At 39.6% G+C, this 13,426-nt stretch overlaps 1 protein-coding gene across 6 annotated transcripts in view; it reads left to right on the top strand.

Moving 5' to 3' along the window:
* RGS6 (regulator of G protein signaling 6) overlaps positions 1 to 13,426 on the top strand; it is a 259,350-nt gene that overhangs the window by 7,575 nt on the left and 238,349 nt on the right. For all 6 annotated transcript variants that reach the window (XM_015630847.3, XM_033514924.1, XM_033514923.1 and 3 more), the window contains exon 2: positions 6,582 to 6,686. In XM_015630847.3, coding sequence (XP_015486333.1) covers positions 6,603 to 6,686 — 84 coding nt within the window. In that variant the 5' untranslated portion in view covers positions 6,582 to 6,602. The remainder of the gene's footprint in view (positions 1 to 6,581; positions 6,687 to 13,426) is intronic.

The raw sequence follows: 13,426 nt of genomic DNA, 5'->3' as shown, positions 1-13,426 counted from the left end.
CAAGATCCCAGTTTCCCTAAAAAGAAGAAAAAGGAAGTATCCTGGGACTGGGTCCTCTCTTCCTGCTCTATCAGAGTAAGGCAAAAGAGTCTTGGCTTGTTCACTGGCCTAGATGTGTGCCCATCCTTCATCCTGCCAGTTGTAGAGTGAGAAAAGTGTTGAGCTCCTGTGCTTCAGCATGGGACTCCCTGTGAGCTTGTACCTCAGAAAGAGGAGGAATGGAGTCCTTTAGAGACCTTGAATTCTCCCAATGTGAACAAAACTGCTTTCCCACAAACAAAGTGGAATTTGTTTGGCAAAAATTTGAACATTAAGTGCAGCTGCAGGAAGTGTTTATACTTTGTTCCTTAAAAAAGGCAACAGACTGAGTATTGTTGATAGTACTGCAGTGCTCAGCACTTGCAAGGAGGGACAGAGGGTCTGGGATGATCTTCCACTAGGAAACTATATTGTGAGAACTTCAGTTACAATTTGTTGTCCAAAACAAAGGATTGAAGGATTTTTAGATGCTTTGGGGGCTATACTTCACTGATTGAAAGCAGACTTCCTTCTCTGCCCCTCCACACAGGGGAGCAGTGCCTTGGTAGGGCTGGACTTTATTACTGCTGACTGTGGCATGGCTCCCTGTGTGTACCTCTTATGTCCTCCTCACCAGGCTCAGGGGAGGACATACTTGCAGAGTCTTGACGCTCTGGGCATTGTAGTGATGTGCCATGTGTAGCTCCAGTGTTTCCCAGAAAGGGACTGGTGAAGATGGTGGGGTTTGGTCTCAGCTCCAGTCTCCCTGGCTTTGATCCATTCAGATGGGTGTTGTATCCATTCATCTTTGGAAAATTATTTCACTAATTATGCAGGTTTACTTCTCAAGGAGGAGTAGAGGTGAATTGTGCAGTGCTTGGACTGAGCTACACCAGTGAGAAGTGAAGGATATCCCAGGTAGGGCCTGGGGATCCTCTGGCTTGTTATTCACCGTGGTCAGCAGGATCAGCTTTGTGATAGGCTGTGTGTTGCCTTCTAGGATACACAACTTGCATGGCATACCCAAGTCCTGGTTTAATGAAATAATAATTAACCAGAAAAAGAACATGAAGACAAGTTTCTCCCCAGTGCAATTTTAGAGAGATTTATGTAATGGTGTGAATTACCAACTTAATATTAATGGAGATTAAATGAATTCAGCAGAAGTGATTTTTCCCTCCATCTCTTCTCTCCTGTCGCCTTAATAATGACCTATTTGATCTAAATATTCTAGCAGATCAGGTAGAGATTTTTCCTATGAGGTAATTGTGAGTTCAGCAAGGCATGTGGTTATGATTTCTCAGGCATGTGAAAAGTCATGTAGTCTATTTGTATTTCGCTAATTAGAAAAAAGTTAACTAGGTATTAATGACATGAAATTGTAATTTACTCTATGATTGTGTGATAAAGCACTAAATCTCTCATGGTTTGATATTAACACTACGTGTCAACTGTAAGGTGCCCCTGAGATATATTAATTACATAGCATAAAGGTAATTTTCACTTATTGTCACCCAAAATTATGTTTCAGCTGAGCAGTCCTGATATATATCTCCATGGGAATTCATTTAGCTGATTCTGTTTTCTGTAGTTCAGTTTTCCCTTAATTTAAAAACTATCTTATTTTATCTCACATATGCAAGAAATCTTTTGCACTGCAAATTCTGCATATTAAGTTTACAGGTTTTTTTTTTATTTCAATGCAGAACAGGAGTTGAAATATGACCTTATATTAGTTTGTTAAATCCAGGTGATATTTTCAGGAAATTGTTTTGCAGGATTTCATCTAATGTACTTCTTTCTTTCTTTATTATATATAAATCCCAGAGTCTATAAGGACTCCTAGATGTGCTAATTTCTATGAAATGCATGGGAGTTTTTGTCTATAAGAGGCTTCTTACAGCAGTCTTGTTTCCAGTGGTCTTTTCTGACAGAAATCAAGGTGTTTGGGAACACTAAGGGGAATCTCTTAACTTACTGCTCAGATGCTTTCATTGAATTTACCCATACACAGAGGTTAAATGCTGACAGTATTTATGGATTAAAATGTAAAGGTGGATTTCTTTGAAATTTTCTAATTACAGTTCTGTATGAGAAACTCAAAATGTAAACTGGAAAAAAATATTTTCTTGGTTTTCACAGCATATTTTTAATTGATTATTCTGCCTTAAAGTCCACTCATCCTTTCATGACATATGGGAGCCTTGTCTCTGCAGCTTCTGGTTTTTGGGAGAGTGAGGAGCCTGATCAGATAAGAGCAAGAGAGAGAGAACTCTTACTGTGATTCAGTGCATTTTGTCAGCAGCTGTCTGTCTAATCCAGTGTGCTTATGTTTCTTAGGGGAAAAGCATAAGTGTTCTATAATAAAGAATAAAACATAGAAAGGAAAAAAATCAGTGAGAGGAGAATGTACCCTCTCTTTTGAGCGTATTTTTGGTAATATTTTTCAAAGGCTTAATAGGCCATCTTATCCATAAACAAGAAGCTGAAGACTGCTGATTTTCTCCTTGTATGTGGCAGAGTGAGAGAATGGCTAGCACAAATGGTTTTCAATTTTTATCACTTTTGCTGCTGAGGAGTCCAGATTGCTGCAAGCATGGCTATTGTCAGAAAAACAGCTGTCGGAAAACAGCATCTTTGAACATGAAAGTTAAAATTTAGAGACAATTTTTTTGAAGACATGCATTTGGATTTAGATTGCTGGTGTGTGTGGCTGCAGGCTGGGTTGAGTTAGCCCTGATAATACAGCAAACTGCTCAGAGGAGGGAGGAGCTGACAGTACTCTTCAGATAGTAATTGGTGAGGTTCTTAGCTGGAGGCTCTCTTAATTAAGCTGGAGGTTTAATTTTTTTTTTTAAAAAAAACCCTACATAAAATCTTTGTTTTCATTCTTCTCAGCTAAGTGTAGCTGTTATTTCTTTGTGAGACTAAGCTGGATTCACTTCTGGCTGATACATCACCACTATGTGCTTAGAGAAAGGTTCAGGATCTGGGGATCCTGATGGACAAACTGTCCCTGAGCCAGCAGTGCCCTGGTGGCCAGGAATGACAGTGGTGTCCTGGGTGCATCAGGAAGAGCATTGGCAGCAGGTCAAGGGAGGAGATCCTGCCCCTCTGCTCAGCTCTGGTGAGGCACAGCTGGAGTGCTGTGTCCAGTTCTGGGCTCCTCAGTACAGAGAGACAGGGAGATTCTGGAGTGGGTCCAGGGAAGGGCTACGAAGATGAAGAGGGGATGGAAACATCTCTCTTATGAGGAAGCTGGGCCAGATCAGCCTCAAGAAGGGGCAACTGAGAGGGAACCTCATCAATGTCTGTCAGTATCTGAAGGGAGGGTGCCAAGAAGATGGAGCCAGGCTCTTCTCTGGGGTGCCAAAGCAATAGGAGAAGAGATAATGGGCAGAAGCTGATGCACTGGAAGCTCCACCTGAACATGAGGAAGAACTTTAGTGTGCAGGTGACCATGCACTGGAATAGTTGCTGGTAGAGGTTGTGGAGTCTCTCTCACTGGAGGTACTCAAAAGCCATCTGTACTCAACCCCGAATAACATTCTGTAGAGGATCCTATGTGAGCAGGAAAGTTGGAGCAGATGAACTCCAGTGGTCTCTTCCAACACCAGCCATTCTGTGGTTCTTTGAAGCAGTCCTGCATCACTGTGTGCTGAGCTCCATTCAACCCCCATATGTTAAAAAGCACAGGTGTAGTGGAATCCATGGGACCCAGCACTGCTGTGCTTTCACCTTGAAGAGCCAACATGCCTGTGTCATATCACTGTCTTATTTTATCTGTAGGTTTTTTTGCTTGTTTGTTTCTTGTGGAATACCAATGTGAAAGAATTCTGTGCTTTTAAAAAGGGTATAAAGGAAAGAGAATAAACAATAGTCAGAGTCCTGACAATTCCTCAGGGGCCCTGGCTTGGCCTGCTATGGTTCATCCCAGCAGCAGCAGTGCCTGGCTTATGTGGAGGGGATTGTCTTGCTTCACACTGCACCTCACTCCTACCTTGTCTCCAGCCTTGTTCTCTGAGGTGTCCATCCTGCTCTCACTCCTACAAAGGTGGCTCTGCTCTTGCTGCTCCTTACTGAAATCCAGCAGCAGATGCTGGGTGCTCATGGGATTCACGTTTGCAAATTTCTGACTTCCAACAACAGATTGGTTCACTTGTATTGATTACCTTATGTAGATGTTATGTAGATCAATGTTAGGATTATGTAGAACTTCAAAGTTAATGGCTCCCTCAATGTCACCGTGCACAGCATGCCAGCTACTACTGCATATTGCACATGATGTTATTGTCTTGTTGCAGTGGAGTAGATGAAAAGCTTCAATAAGTGCTATGGGGGAAAATATGGAAGCACCAGAAAAGATCAAGTGAGCTGACAGTATAACAAGAAAACAGAATTTGTAAATATGGATGTTCAAAGTGAATAATGCAATGAGTGAAGCACAGCTAAGTAATGCTGCAGAGGGCTTTTTGGTTAGAAATTGTAATTTTTCTCTTTTAAGAGCATTTCTGAATTGAAAGTTAGTTGCAATTGTTTTCTTTCAAAGCATGCATATAAAATCTCATGTGATATAAGTGATAAATGTGGTCTTTATATACTGCAGGTGAAGCTGAAACTTGTATGACTTGACATATGCTTTCAACTCTGCTTTGTAATTGTCTTCAGAAAGTTACATAAAATCTCAGCCTAGTCCCTGCTCCATTCAATTAAGTGATGATAACCTAGAGCCTAATTCTTCAGTGCCCTGAAATCATGACCAAGAAGTATTGTGAAAATGCACATTTGTGTAAATAATTTGAAGTGCTATAATTTGAGAATGCTTTACCCTTCATCATTTGTGCTGTTTAATTGTTTCTGCATCTAATAATTTTGCTTAGAGAATTTATTCCATTTACCTTTTAGCTCACAATCTGGCACAACAGTGTAGTGTTTGGGCTTCTAGGAAGACATGAGGTTCAATAGGGGTTAAAATAAATTTATGTCCTTTAAAATAGTATCTAAATCTGTAAAGGGTGATTTATATATATATTGTTTGAATCGATCTTGAACTGTATTACTGAATTTCCAGATTGGTATATGCATGTACATATGCCTTTGTGCCCACTTGTGTGTGTATGCATACTTTATAAAAGAAAAACATTAATGACTCTGGATTGATGTGGATTATTCAACCTTGTTTTTATTTTTGTTTTTTTTTTTTTTTTAGTTTTCTTAAAGGGGATATCTCGACTGCTTCTGGCTCTAGTGGTGGGTGCCATGTTACTGCAGTAGCCTTGTCACTGCTGAGAAAGGACAGAGCTGGGATAGGGTCTGAGCTTGTCTGATTCTAGGGTCTTGACTTGTCCTTGGGAGCTGATAACTGACAGCTAGAATGGCTCAGGGCTGTGTTATACAGATAATTATATGCTATGTATGTATATTATATACTGGGGCACTTCGTTGACAGTGGCAATGTGAAAGTGGGTAAAAGAAGGAATAGAAAGTATCTTTTCCCTTTAATAAGGGAGACAGTTTAGTGGTGAACTGAGTTTTAGAAATTAATTCATAGGTTATGCTTGTGTGAACATAGATTTTTTTTTTTCCCCCTCAGTTTTTAATGAAGTACATTTAGATGGGATGTTTCTGTACTTTCAATGTTAAAGAAATTGAACTTGTCAGACAGTTTTAATGCCAATGTCTGTACGAGGCAATGTTACTTCTTAGGTTAAGAAAGGTCACTACACTGCTCCACAGCAGCCTCTAATTTAAATGTAATTTGTCAAATATGCTGGTGGAAGAAAAATTTAAAATACAGCATTTGATTTAGGGCTTTAAGTGCCTTTCCTGCACCAGGCCCCTTTTTTTAAATAATTCTGTTGCCTCAAGGCTGGCATGACCTGGAGGAGATGAGGCAGCAGTTCCAGTTCTGTGCTTCTAGAAGATAAAGAGTATTAAGTGTGGTCATCTGCCTGTGTCCTGTTGCCTCTTCCTGGCTGTGTCATGAGAAGAGGTGAGGGAAGCTGTTTGCTCTGAGGAAGAAACTATGCATCCCTGGTTCTTGGCTGCTGCTCTGGGGTTGTGGAGAGCTGGAAGGGGCTTGGAGTGTCCGCAGGCAAGAGCTGTCAGTGTGTCTGACAGTCAGCTGCACCCGCTGGTTACAGTGGGCATTCACTCTGCCTCACAGCGAGCTGCCTTGGCTTTTTCTTTGCAGGTACCTCAAAGCTTCTAGAAAAGCCAAAGCTGTTTGTGCTATATAGCAAGGAAAGGAAGTGTGCCAATTGTTGATTGGATATTCTTCTATTGAATGAGATCTCATGATAAAACTTCAGAGCTGTGGGAGAAATGTGTGTGTGTGATGACCCAAACCACAGCTGTTGTGTGACTTGGTGGTCCTTGCTCTTGGGGCGTTATCCTATAAACCAGTCAGTTCTGACACAGTGTAATGAAATCCTGCATGGGGTGAAGTCTGGAGTGTAATTCCCTCTGTACCATCCTAAGGTGGTTATATAAGGCAGTTGCATGTCCTTACCATGCCCCATTGCAGCCTGGAGTGATGCTGACTTTTGTTCCTGTCCTTGCAGTCTGAGCGACGAGAGGCAAACATGGCCCAAGCACCTACTGATCCGAGTAGTGCGGAAACTGCTGACCCAGAGGAGAGTTCTCCAAATATGATAGTCTACAGAAAGGTAAGGATTTGGAGCTGTGTGCAAAAATCCCTTTTCTATGTGGTTAACTCATGAAGGAATCCCATGCCCCTTTTGAAGTCAGAGGTATATTTCAGACTGCTTGGATGTATAGCTGGAAGAGTTTTCAGGAGAGCAGGTGTTTCAAACTATAGCATTTGAGAGCTTGGAAGTTGAATTCTTTTCAGTGGAAGCACTTGAGCTTGTTAGTATGAAATATTTGATGACAAGCTAATAACTTGAAATTTGTAACTTTTTGTCATATGACTTTAGGTCATCATTCAAGTTGACCATAGCTAGCTAAAATAAGTGTACATATTTTCCAAGTTTTATCACACTAAGCCCAAAGCAGCCTCTATACAGCAATCTTTTGGTACTTTTTTTCTTATATTTATATTGTGTTTCTTGTTGTGTAATTAGCAGTATTTGATTCTTTGTAGGTCATACTTCCCGTGCCTTTCTTCAATTAAAGAGTATTTCCTCAGGTGCTAGGGAAAAAATGAATTAGACAAAGGTGAAACAACAGCAGTCTATGATGTTAAAGAGCATTGTTTCACCATGATAAGATGTCTTATTCTGAAGTATTTTGGAGGCAGCATAAAAGGTGAAGGAAAGCTATCTATTGACCCATTTGCAAAGGCATTATTTTATTCTGGTGTATATGAATCCTTTCATCTTTGAAATTCAGTATTTTTGTAGTTTAATGAAATAATGTAAATGTACTTTATTTAGCCTGCAAAATATTTCTGGTGTGGTATACAGAAGTGCTGTATGGTTCTGACAAAAATTTCTTGCATGGCTTAAATAAGCTACCATTCTGTTAACTTAAGAGCTCCAGTGCTAGCTCAGATCAAGTTTCCTTGTGTAGTACCATCCTGGGTAAAATTATTGAAATGTGTTGGAGGTACATGGTTATGTCTTTCTGCTTGCATGACTGCAATCTTGATGACTTTCATATGCTGAGAAAATAATTTAGGTTTCGTATGGAGCATGAGTTGTTTAAAGTGTTACTTTTTGATATCCATAATTTTGGTTTAGTTGTTGTGTATTTGGTTTGGAATCTAGAATTGTTAACATGGGAAAAATTTCTGGGTACTGTGTAGGCTTGTTTGTTTTGAATGTGTTATGAACACACTTTAGCTGCTAATTTGGAAGTAGCACTAGTCGGTTAGTCAGATTATTTTTTTCCAACCTGTTTGCTGAGAGGTCCAACACCCCAGCAGGCTGAAGTAGAAGCAGGGTACAAAGGAAATGTCTGGTTGTAAGATCTAGAATTGGGGCATTAAATCTGTGACTCTGCAGGGTGTCCACTTACCTGTTCTTGGATACATTGTTTTATTTGTGTGCCTCACTTTGCATTCATCTTGCGGCTTTTCTACTTCAGGATTTCTCCATTTCTTTGCCTTTCAGTGTTTCATTATTGGTATGTAGAAGAGAGCTTGTGAGTTCTGTGGTATCAATGAGGAATACAGTCATACTATTTGATTCATCTCTCCTTACTGGTTTTCCTCTGATGTCAGTATTATCAACCCTTCATAATACAGTCACCTCTTGAAATACATAGTTGTCTTTTAGAGTAGCATACCCCGTGCATTGTGCAGTAACAATGTATTCTGTATTGTCAATTTTAAGCTAACAAGTCTGTCAGGTTTTTTGTTCTGATGTTGCTTTATGAATAATAAATGTTGATATTACCTATTTTTCAGAGTAAACTTTGGTGATTGACCTTCTAAATGTAATTTCCATTATTTTAGATATTAGTTTTAATATTAGCATTTGTTGTTATTTGATATTTTGATATTAGTTTAATATTAGTTAGATGTATTACATGTCAATTTTATGTTCCTTAGTGTTGAAAAATCATATGCAAAATCTGAGACAAGACTATTATTATTTTGATTATCTCTCTGCTCTCCAAATGAATGTTTAGCTCTCCATCTCTCATTTCCTTTCAAATGGCTTGATTGCCAGTAATGAATGAGAAAAACACTGTACTGGACTCCCTGAAATATTGAACACAATCTGCCAGAATACCTTACAGTTCAGGGTTGGTGTTGTGTCACAGTAGAAGGAAAGGTTTGCTTCTCACAGCAGGATCTCAAGGTGCAATTGCTGATCCCCCTTAGGAAGAATAAATAAGGGCTTTGATAGTGGAACCACAGTAAATTGTGCTGTTTTGTCGCTTATCATAACTGTCATGTTTGTGGATTTTGGGGGAAGAAAGCCCTGCAAGTAGAACCTCAGATTGTTAATACTTTCTTTACTGAGAGATTCTGGGATCTGTTTGAAGTACGTGTGCCAACAGCTTTGTTGTAGCCTGGTTTTCTATTAGTCACTAATGAAAGGTAGGCACATTTAGAGGACAAACCAGATCTTAGGTGGTATTGAGTGTCCCTTTGGAGAAACCTCTCTCTGTTTTGTTTATGGAGAAAAGCCAGGAACAGTCTGTGCTCTTTATTTAGGTAGGTAGAGCTAAGCGGGATGGGTTTTGGTCATGCAGAACAAAATAAACTAATTTATTTTGATATTCTCTATGGACTCCTGCAAACAAATGGATTCTAACTGCTTTGATTGCTACAGCAGACGGTCTCAATGAGATAAGTCTTATTTTCTTCTACTTTTAGTGTTAACCTTTCAGGGGTTGATATTTATCAATTTGTGAGGCATGCTGTTTTTTTAATCCAAGATGCTCAATGTTGCTCCACTATTTTGGATGACACCTGTGTGTGAATTAAGTAGTGCAGATGCATTTGTTACAGTAAGCAGTGTTTAGGGTATGATTTGCCTCACCCTACCCTTGTTGAGATGAATTGTACCCCAAACTACCTGAGCTGTATTGACGAGTTCTCCAGTGACAGTCATGGGTACGTAGCTGTCAGGTACTTATGTCATTGGATAGACATTTATAATTAAGCAAGCTGCATTCCATTCCATGGGCCTGTGTGTCCTCTCATCTCTCTGTGCATCTCAGTGCTGAGCTCTGGGCTCTCACAGGTGGTGCTGCAGGAAGGCTGGGCTGTCATTTATCTGTGTGGCACAGTGGTACCCAATGGAGGTGTAAGGGTGCTGCAGATCCTGCATTGCCATTTGAGTACTCTGCGAGTACTCTGAGTCTGGCCACATCTGGAGCAGATGCTGATGTATTTTTTGATGGGATTGCTACTGGAAGAGTGGTGCACAGTGCTTAAAAAGACTGATTGAAATGCACTACCCTACTTTTCACGGGAGCAGGGAGTGACATCCCCATCCTCACTTCAGTCTGTGAGCATCATGTGGGAGCTGCAGCATGGAAGGAAAAAAAATGCAATAAAAGCCAGTGAGAGGAGAAGAACCTCTACCAGCAAATAGTAACAGAAAATATAAATTTATTTTAAATGCTGGTCACATTCCTTTGAAATCCAGACACCTTGATTAGTCTTTCTTGCAGGTGCTGGTGACTGTGTCTCATGGGCCTTCATTGTTACAATAATCTATTGAATAATAATTCCATGTCTGAAAATTCCTCTTCTGCAGACAGTATTGAAAGATAAATGGTTCACACACACCTTCTGACACCAGACATATTAAGTGACCTATTATCAAAATAGTTTCGCAAATTTTCTTACGTAAAATTGTCATGTCACTGTAAGAAAAATCAAAATATTTAGAGCTCGACTAAATAAGAACTGAAAATACCAATAAGGAGGACTACCTGAGGAATGTAACAAGAAGGATGAAAACACATAAATTTAAATCTAAATTGGATAGCAAGGTGTACTTGTTCCTGAGAGAAATCTACAACAGGGAAGAGTTTGCAAACTGTGCTGTTTCGAGAGTTTTAGAACCACTGGACCATGTATGTTCTGAGGGATATCAAAGTGTACTGTCAGAGAATTGATCTGCATTATCTGATGGTAGATTTCAATTTCTGCTTAATTTTTACCACACACATCCTCTATATCTGCTTGCTAATATCGGCACTTAGTGAGTTAAATTTTGAATTTTTATGGTTACTCATGGTAAATCTTTTGAATAAGCAAGAAAATCTAATTTCCAAAGGCAATTACTGCTCTAAGTAATGTAACACAAACTTGCAGCTGCCACAAGATGCTTTCAGAAAAATCTGAGTTGTTTGCTACCTTCAGTACTTGGCAGCCTTAGTGTTCTTTAAAATGCTGATTTAAGATCTGAATTGGAATAATTAAAAACAACCCAAAAACCAGAACCCCCTTTTGCAGCACGGGTGGCTGCAACAAACCTTTTGCTCCCCTTACTTCAGGGCATAGGGTGGCAAAAATATAGGGGACAGGCACAATTTTGTGACCCAAAAAGTAAAGATCTTTAATAAGCAAAATAACAAACACATGAACTGGACAACATATGGGGATGCACACAAAAGGTGAGGGCCAGGAGGGTTACAATAACTTACATAAACTAAGGTAGGGGTGGAGTCTGAGGGGAAGGAGCAAATAACAACTCAGGATTACAGATATGTAAAATAATGCACCAAATCTTAACCAATGATAACAAAGAAACTATAGAACTTTCTGGCAACAGGTACATCAAACTAAACAGGGGAAAATGTACTTAAGACTTTACTCACCATGGCTAAGGGGATTTTTCCCACAGCCTTCATTGACCCCAACAATCCCCCATACCACCTCCCCCCCAAAAAAAAACAGCCTTACATTTGCGGATTTTTTTCCAGGCAAATTCCAGTGTTCCAGTCATATCAAGTAGTAGCAGGAGTGTTGCTTTCCAACCTGGCTGACTGTGCTGATTGGACAGGAAATAACAGAACAAGCAGTTGTGAAGACAGGCATATACATCCAAAAAATGTATGGACCAAAAGCAGAAGGATGGGAGAAGAGGCTGTTGTTAATTTAACTGTTCCCGTTAAAAAATAAAGTACTGGTATTTTGAGCTAGTCAGAAAAATGAGACAGCAATTTGATTGCTCTTAAATTGTTCTATGAAAAACCATCTCAATAGGACACTGGCCAAGCAACCAAAAGCAGATGAACCTTATAAGGGTATATAGTCCAAATGATGACTTTTTTTAAAGAAAGAAAAAAATGAGTTAAAAGTTTTTTAACTTTAAAAAGTCACTGTTTTAAAGTGAGATGGATTTCATGCATACAACTTATTTTTTTTATTAGGAGAAAGCAGTCTGCATCATTTTTTGTGGCTTCTTAGCCTCTTTGAGGTTTCACGCTCTTTTTATGAGAGGCAGTAGAACTTAAAATGCATTTTAACCGTTGAATACTTTTGGCATTCTTTTTATTTGAGTCTCTTGAGTTATATTTTAGGATTCTGCTACATGTAAAGGCCTTCTGAACCTTATTTTGGTACATGAAATCCGAGTTTTTCACACAGTTGCTTCTGTTTTGTAACTGGATCTTTAACATAAAACTGTAAATTGACGATGATAATGCATGAGTTGATAACACTGCAGACCTCCAGGCTTCAAATTTTAACCAAGGATTTTTCTGTACTGTCATTAGAGATTACTTTATGGAATTTTAAGTCATCTTACTCTTAACATTTCCTGATTTATTTAATTTTTTTTTGTTTTTAATTTAATGTGGTTTCCAGACTAAAAGCAGTAAGCCAAGATTAAACTAGGACTGAATTTGAGACCATGTTTTGGGACTTCAGGAACTGTAATATGCACAATTTTGGATAAATAATCCCCAAACTAACATTGTTACTGCTAGTAAATAAATTTAAACCCAGTCTTGTTACCAAAATGTGTTGCCACACAGGTTAGGCAGCGGGGGAACTTTAGCTCTGCACTTCTGTATTGCACATTGACAAGGAGGTTTCAGTTAATTTATCACTGCAAATACTCATGTGCCTTGCTTGTAAACAGAAGCTGGCCATTCTTGAGACCTTGCTAATTTCTCTATTCAGCTGGTTTATTATGTCAACAACTTTGATTGCACAGGGTGTTGCATAGAGAGGGGGAAATGCCTGTGTGCCTGTGTTCAGTTGTGGCTGTAATTATGACAGAGCTGGCTGATTTTTATCTAGGGGATTCCCTCTTGGCATTTCCTATAATAACAGGGGTAGCATTCACTAATTCTCCTTTCCATACCTCATACAGTAAAATCCTGGGGATAGTAATCACAGTAGGGGCATTAAATCTAGTTTTACAAGGGGAGAAAGGCTGTTCACTGGGGGACAGAGGTGGGAGTGGCCATGTACAACAAACCTGTCAGGTAGGAGCAGCAGAGAGTCCAGAGTATAGTGGTGATAGGGAAGTCATAGTCTAGTTATGAGCAATGGCAATGAAAATCACAAATCCCAAAATGTCTTGGAGAAATATTTCCAGGGCAGGGATAGGTGTCAGCAGTATTACGTAAAAGGCCAGTGATAATGGCCTCTTCTAGGTCATGGTAGACTCTTCTCCTTTTGTCATCTCCTGTCTTCAGGAGTCATGTCCTGGTTGCACAGCATTGACTGGAAACAAGTGGTGAAGTTTGATGAGCAAAAGCTAGACCTGGTGTGCACACAGATTTTGGTAAATTTGTGATGGATATAAGCAATTTTGGAGTTAGAGGGTGGTTCCTAATTCTTAGAAAAGTGGAGTTCTGGAGCAGTCACTGCAGAGAGTGGTGAGGCGCAGGAAGCCATATGATTTTTACATAGCTGTAGGCATGTTTTTGAAGAGGCCTGTATGACATGGTGTTTGGCAAAAGTAGAGAAGGAAACACAGTGAGCCAAGAAGTCTCTCTAGCTTTATGTATACCTTCTTCAGATTAC

The sequence above is a fragment of the Parus major genome, chromosome 5 (genome assembly GCF_001522545.3).
Source record: "Parus major isolate Abel chromosome 5, Parus_major1.1, whole genome shotgun sequence".
Lineage (NCBI taxonomy): Eukaryota > Metazoa > Chordata > Aves > Passeriformes > Paridae > Parus > Parus major.
This window is presented reverse-complemented; position numbering and strand designations above follow the sequence as displayed.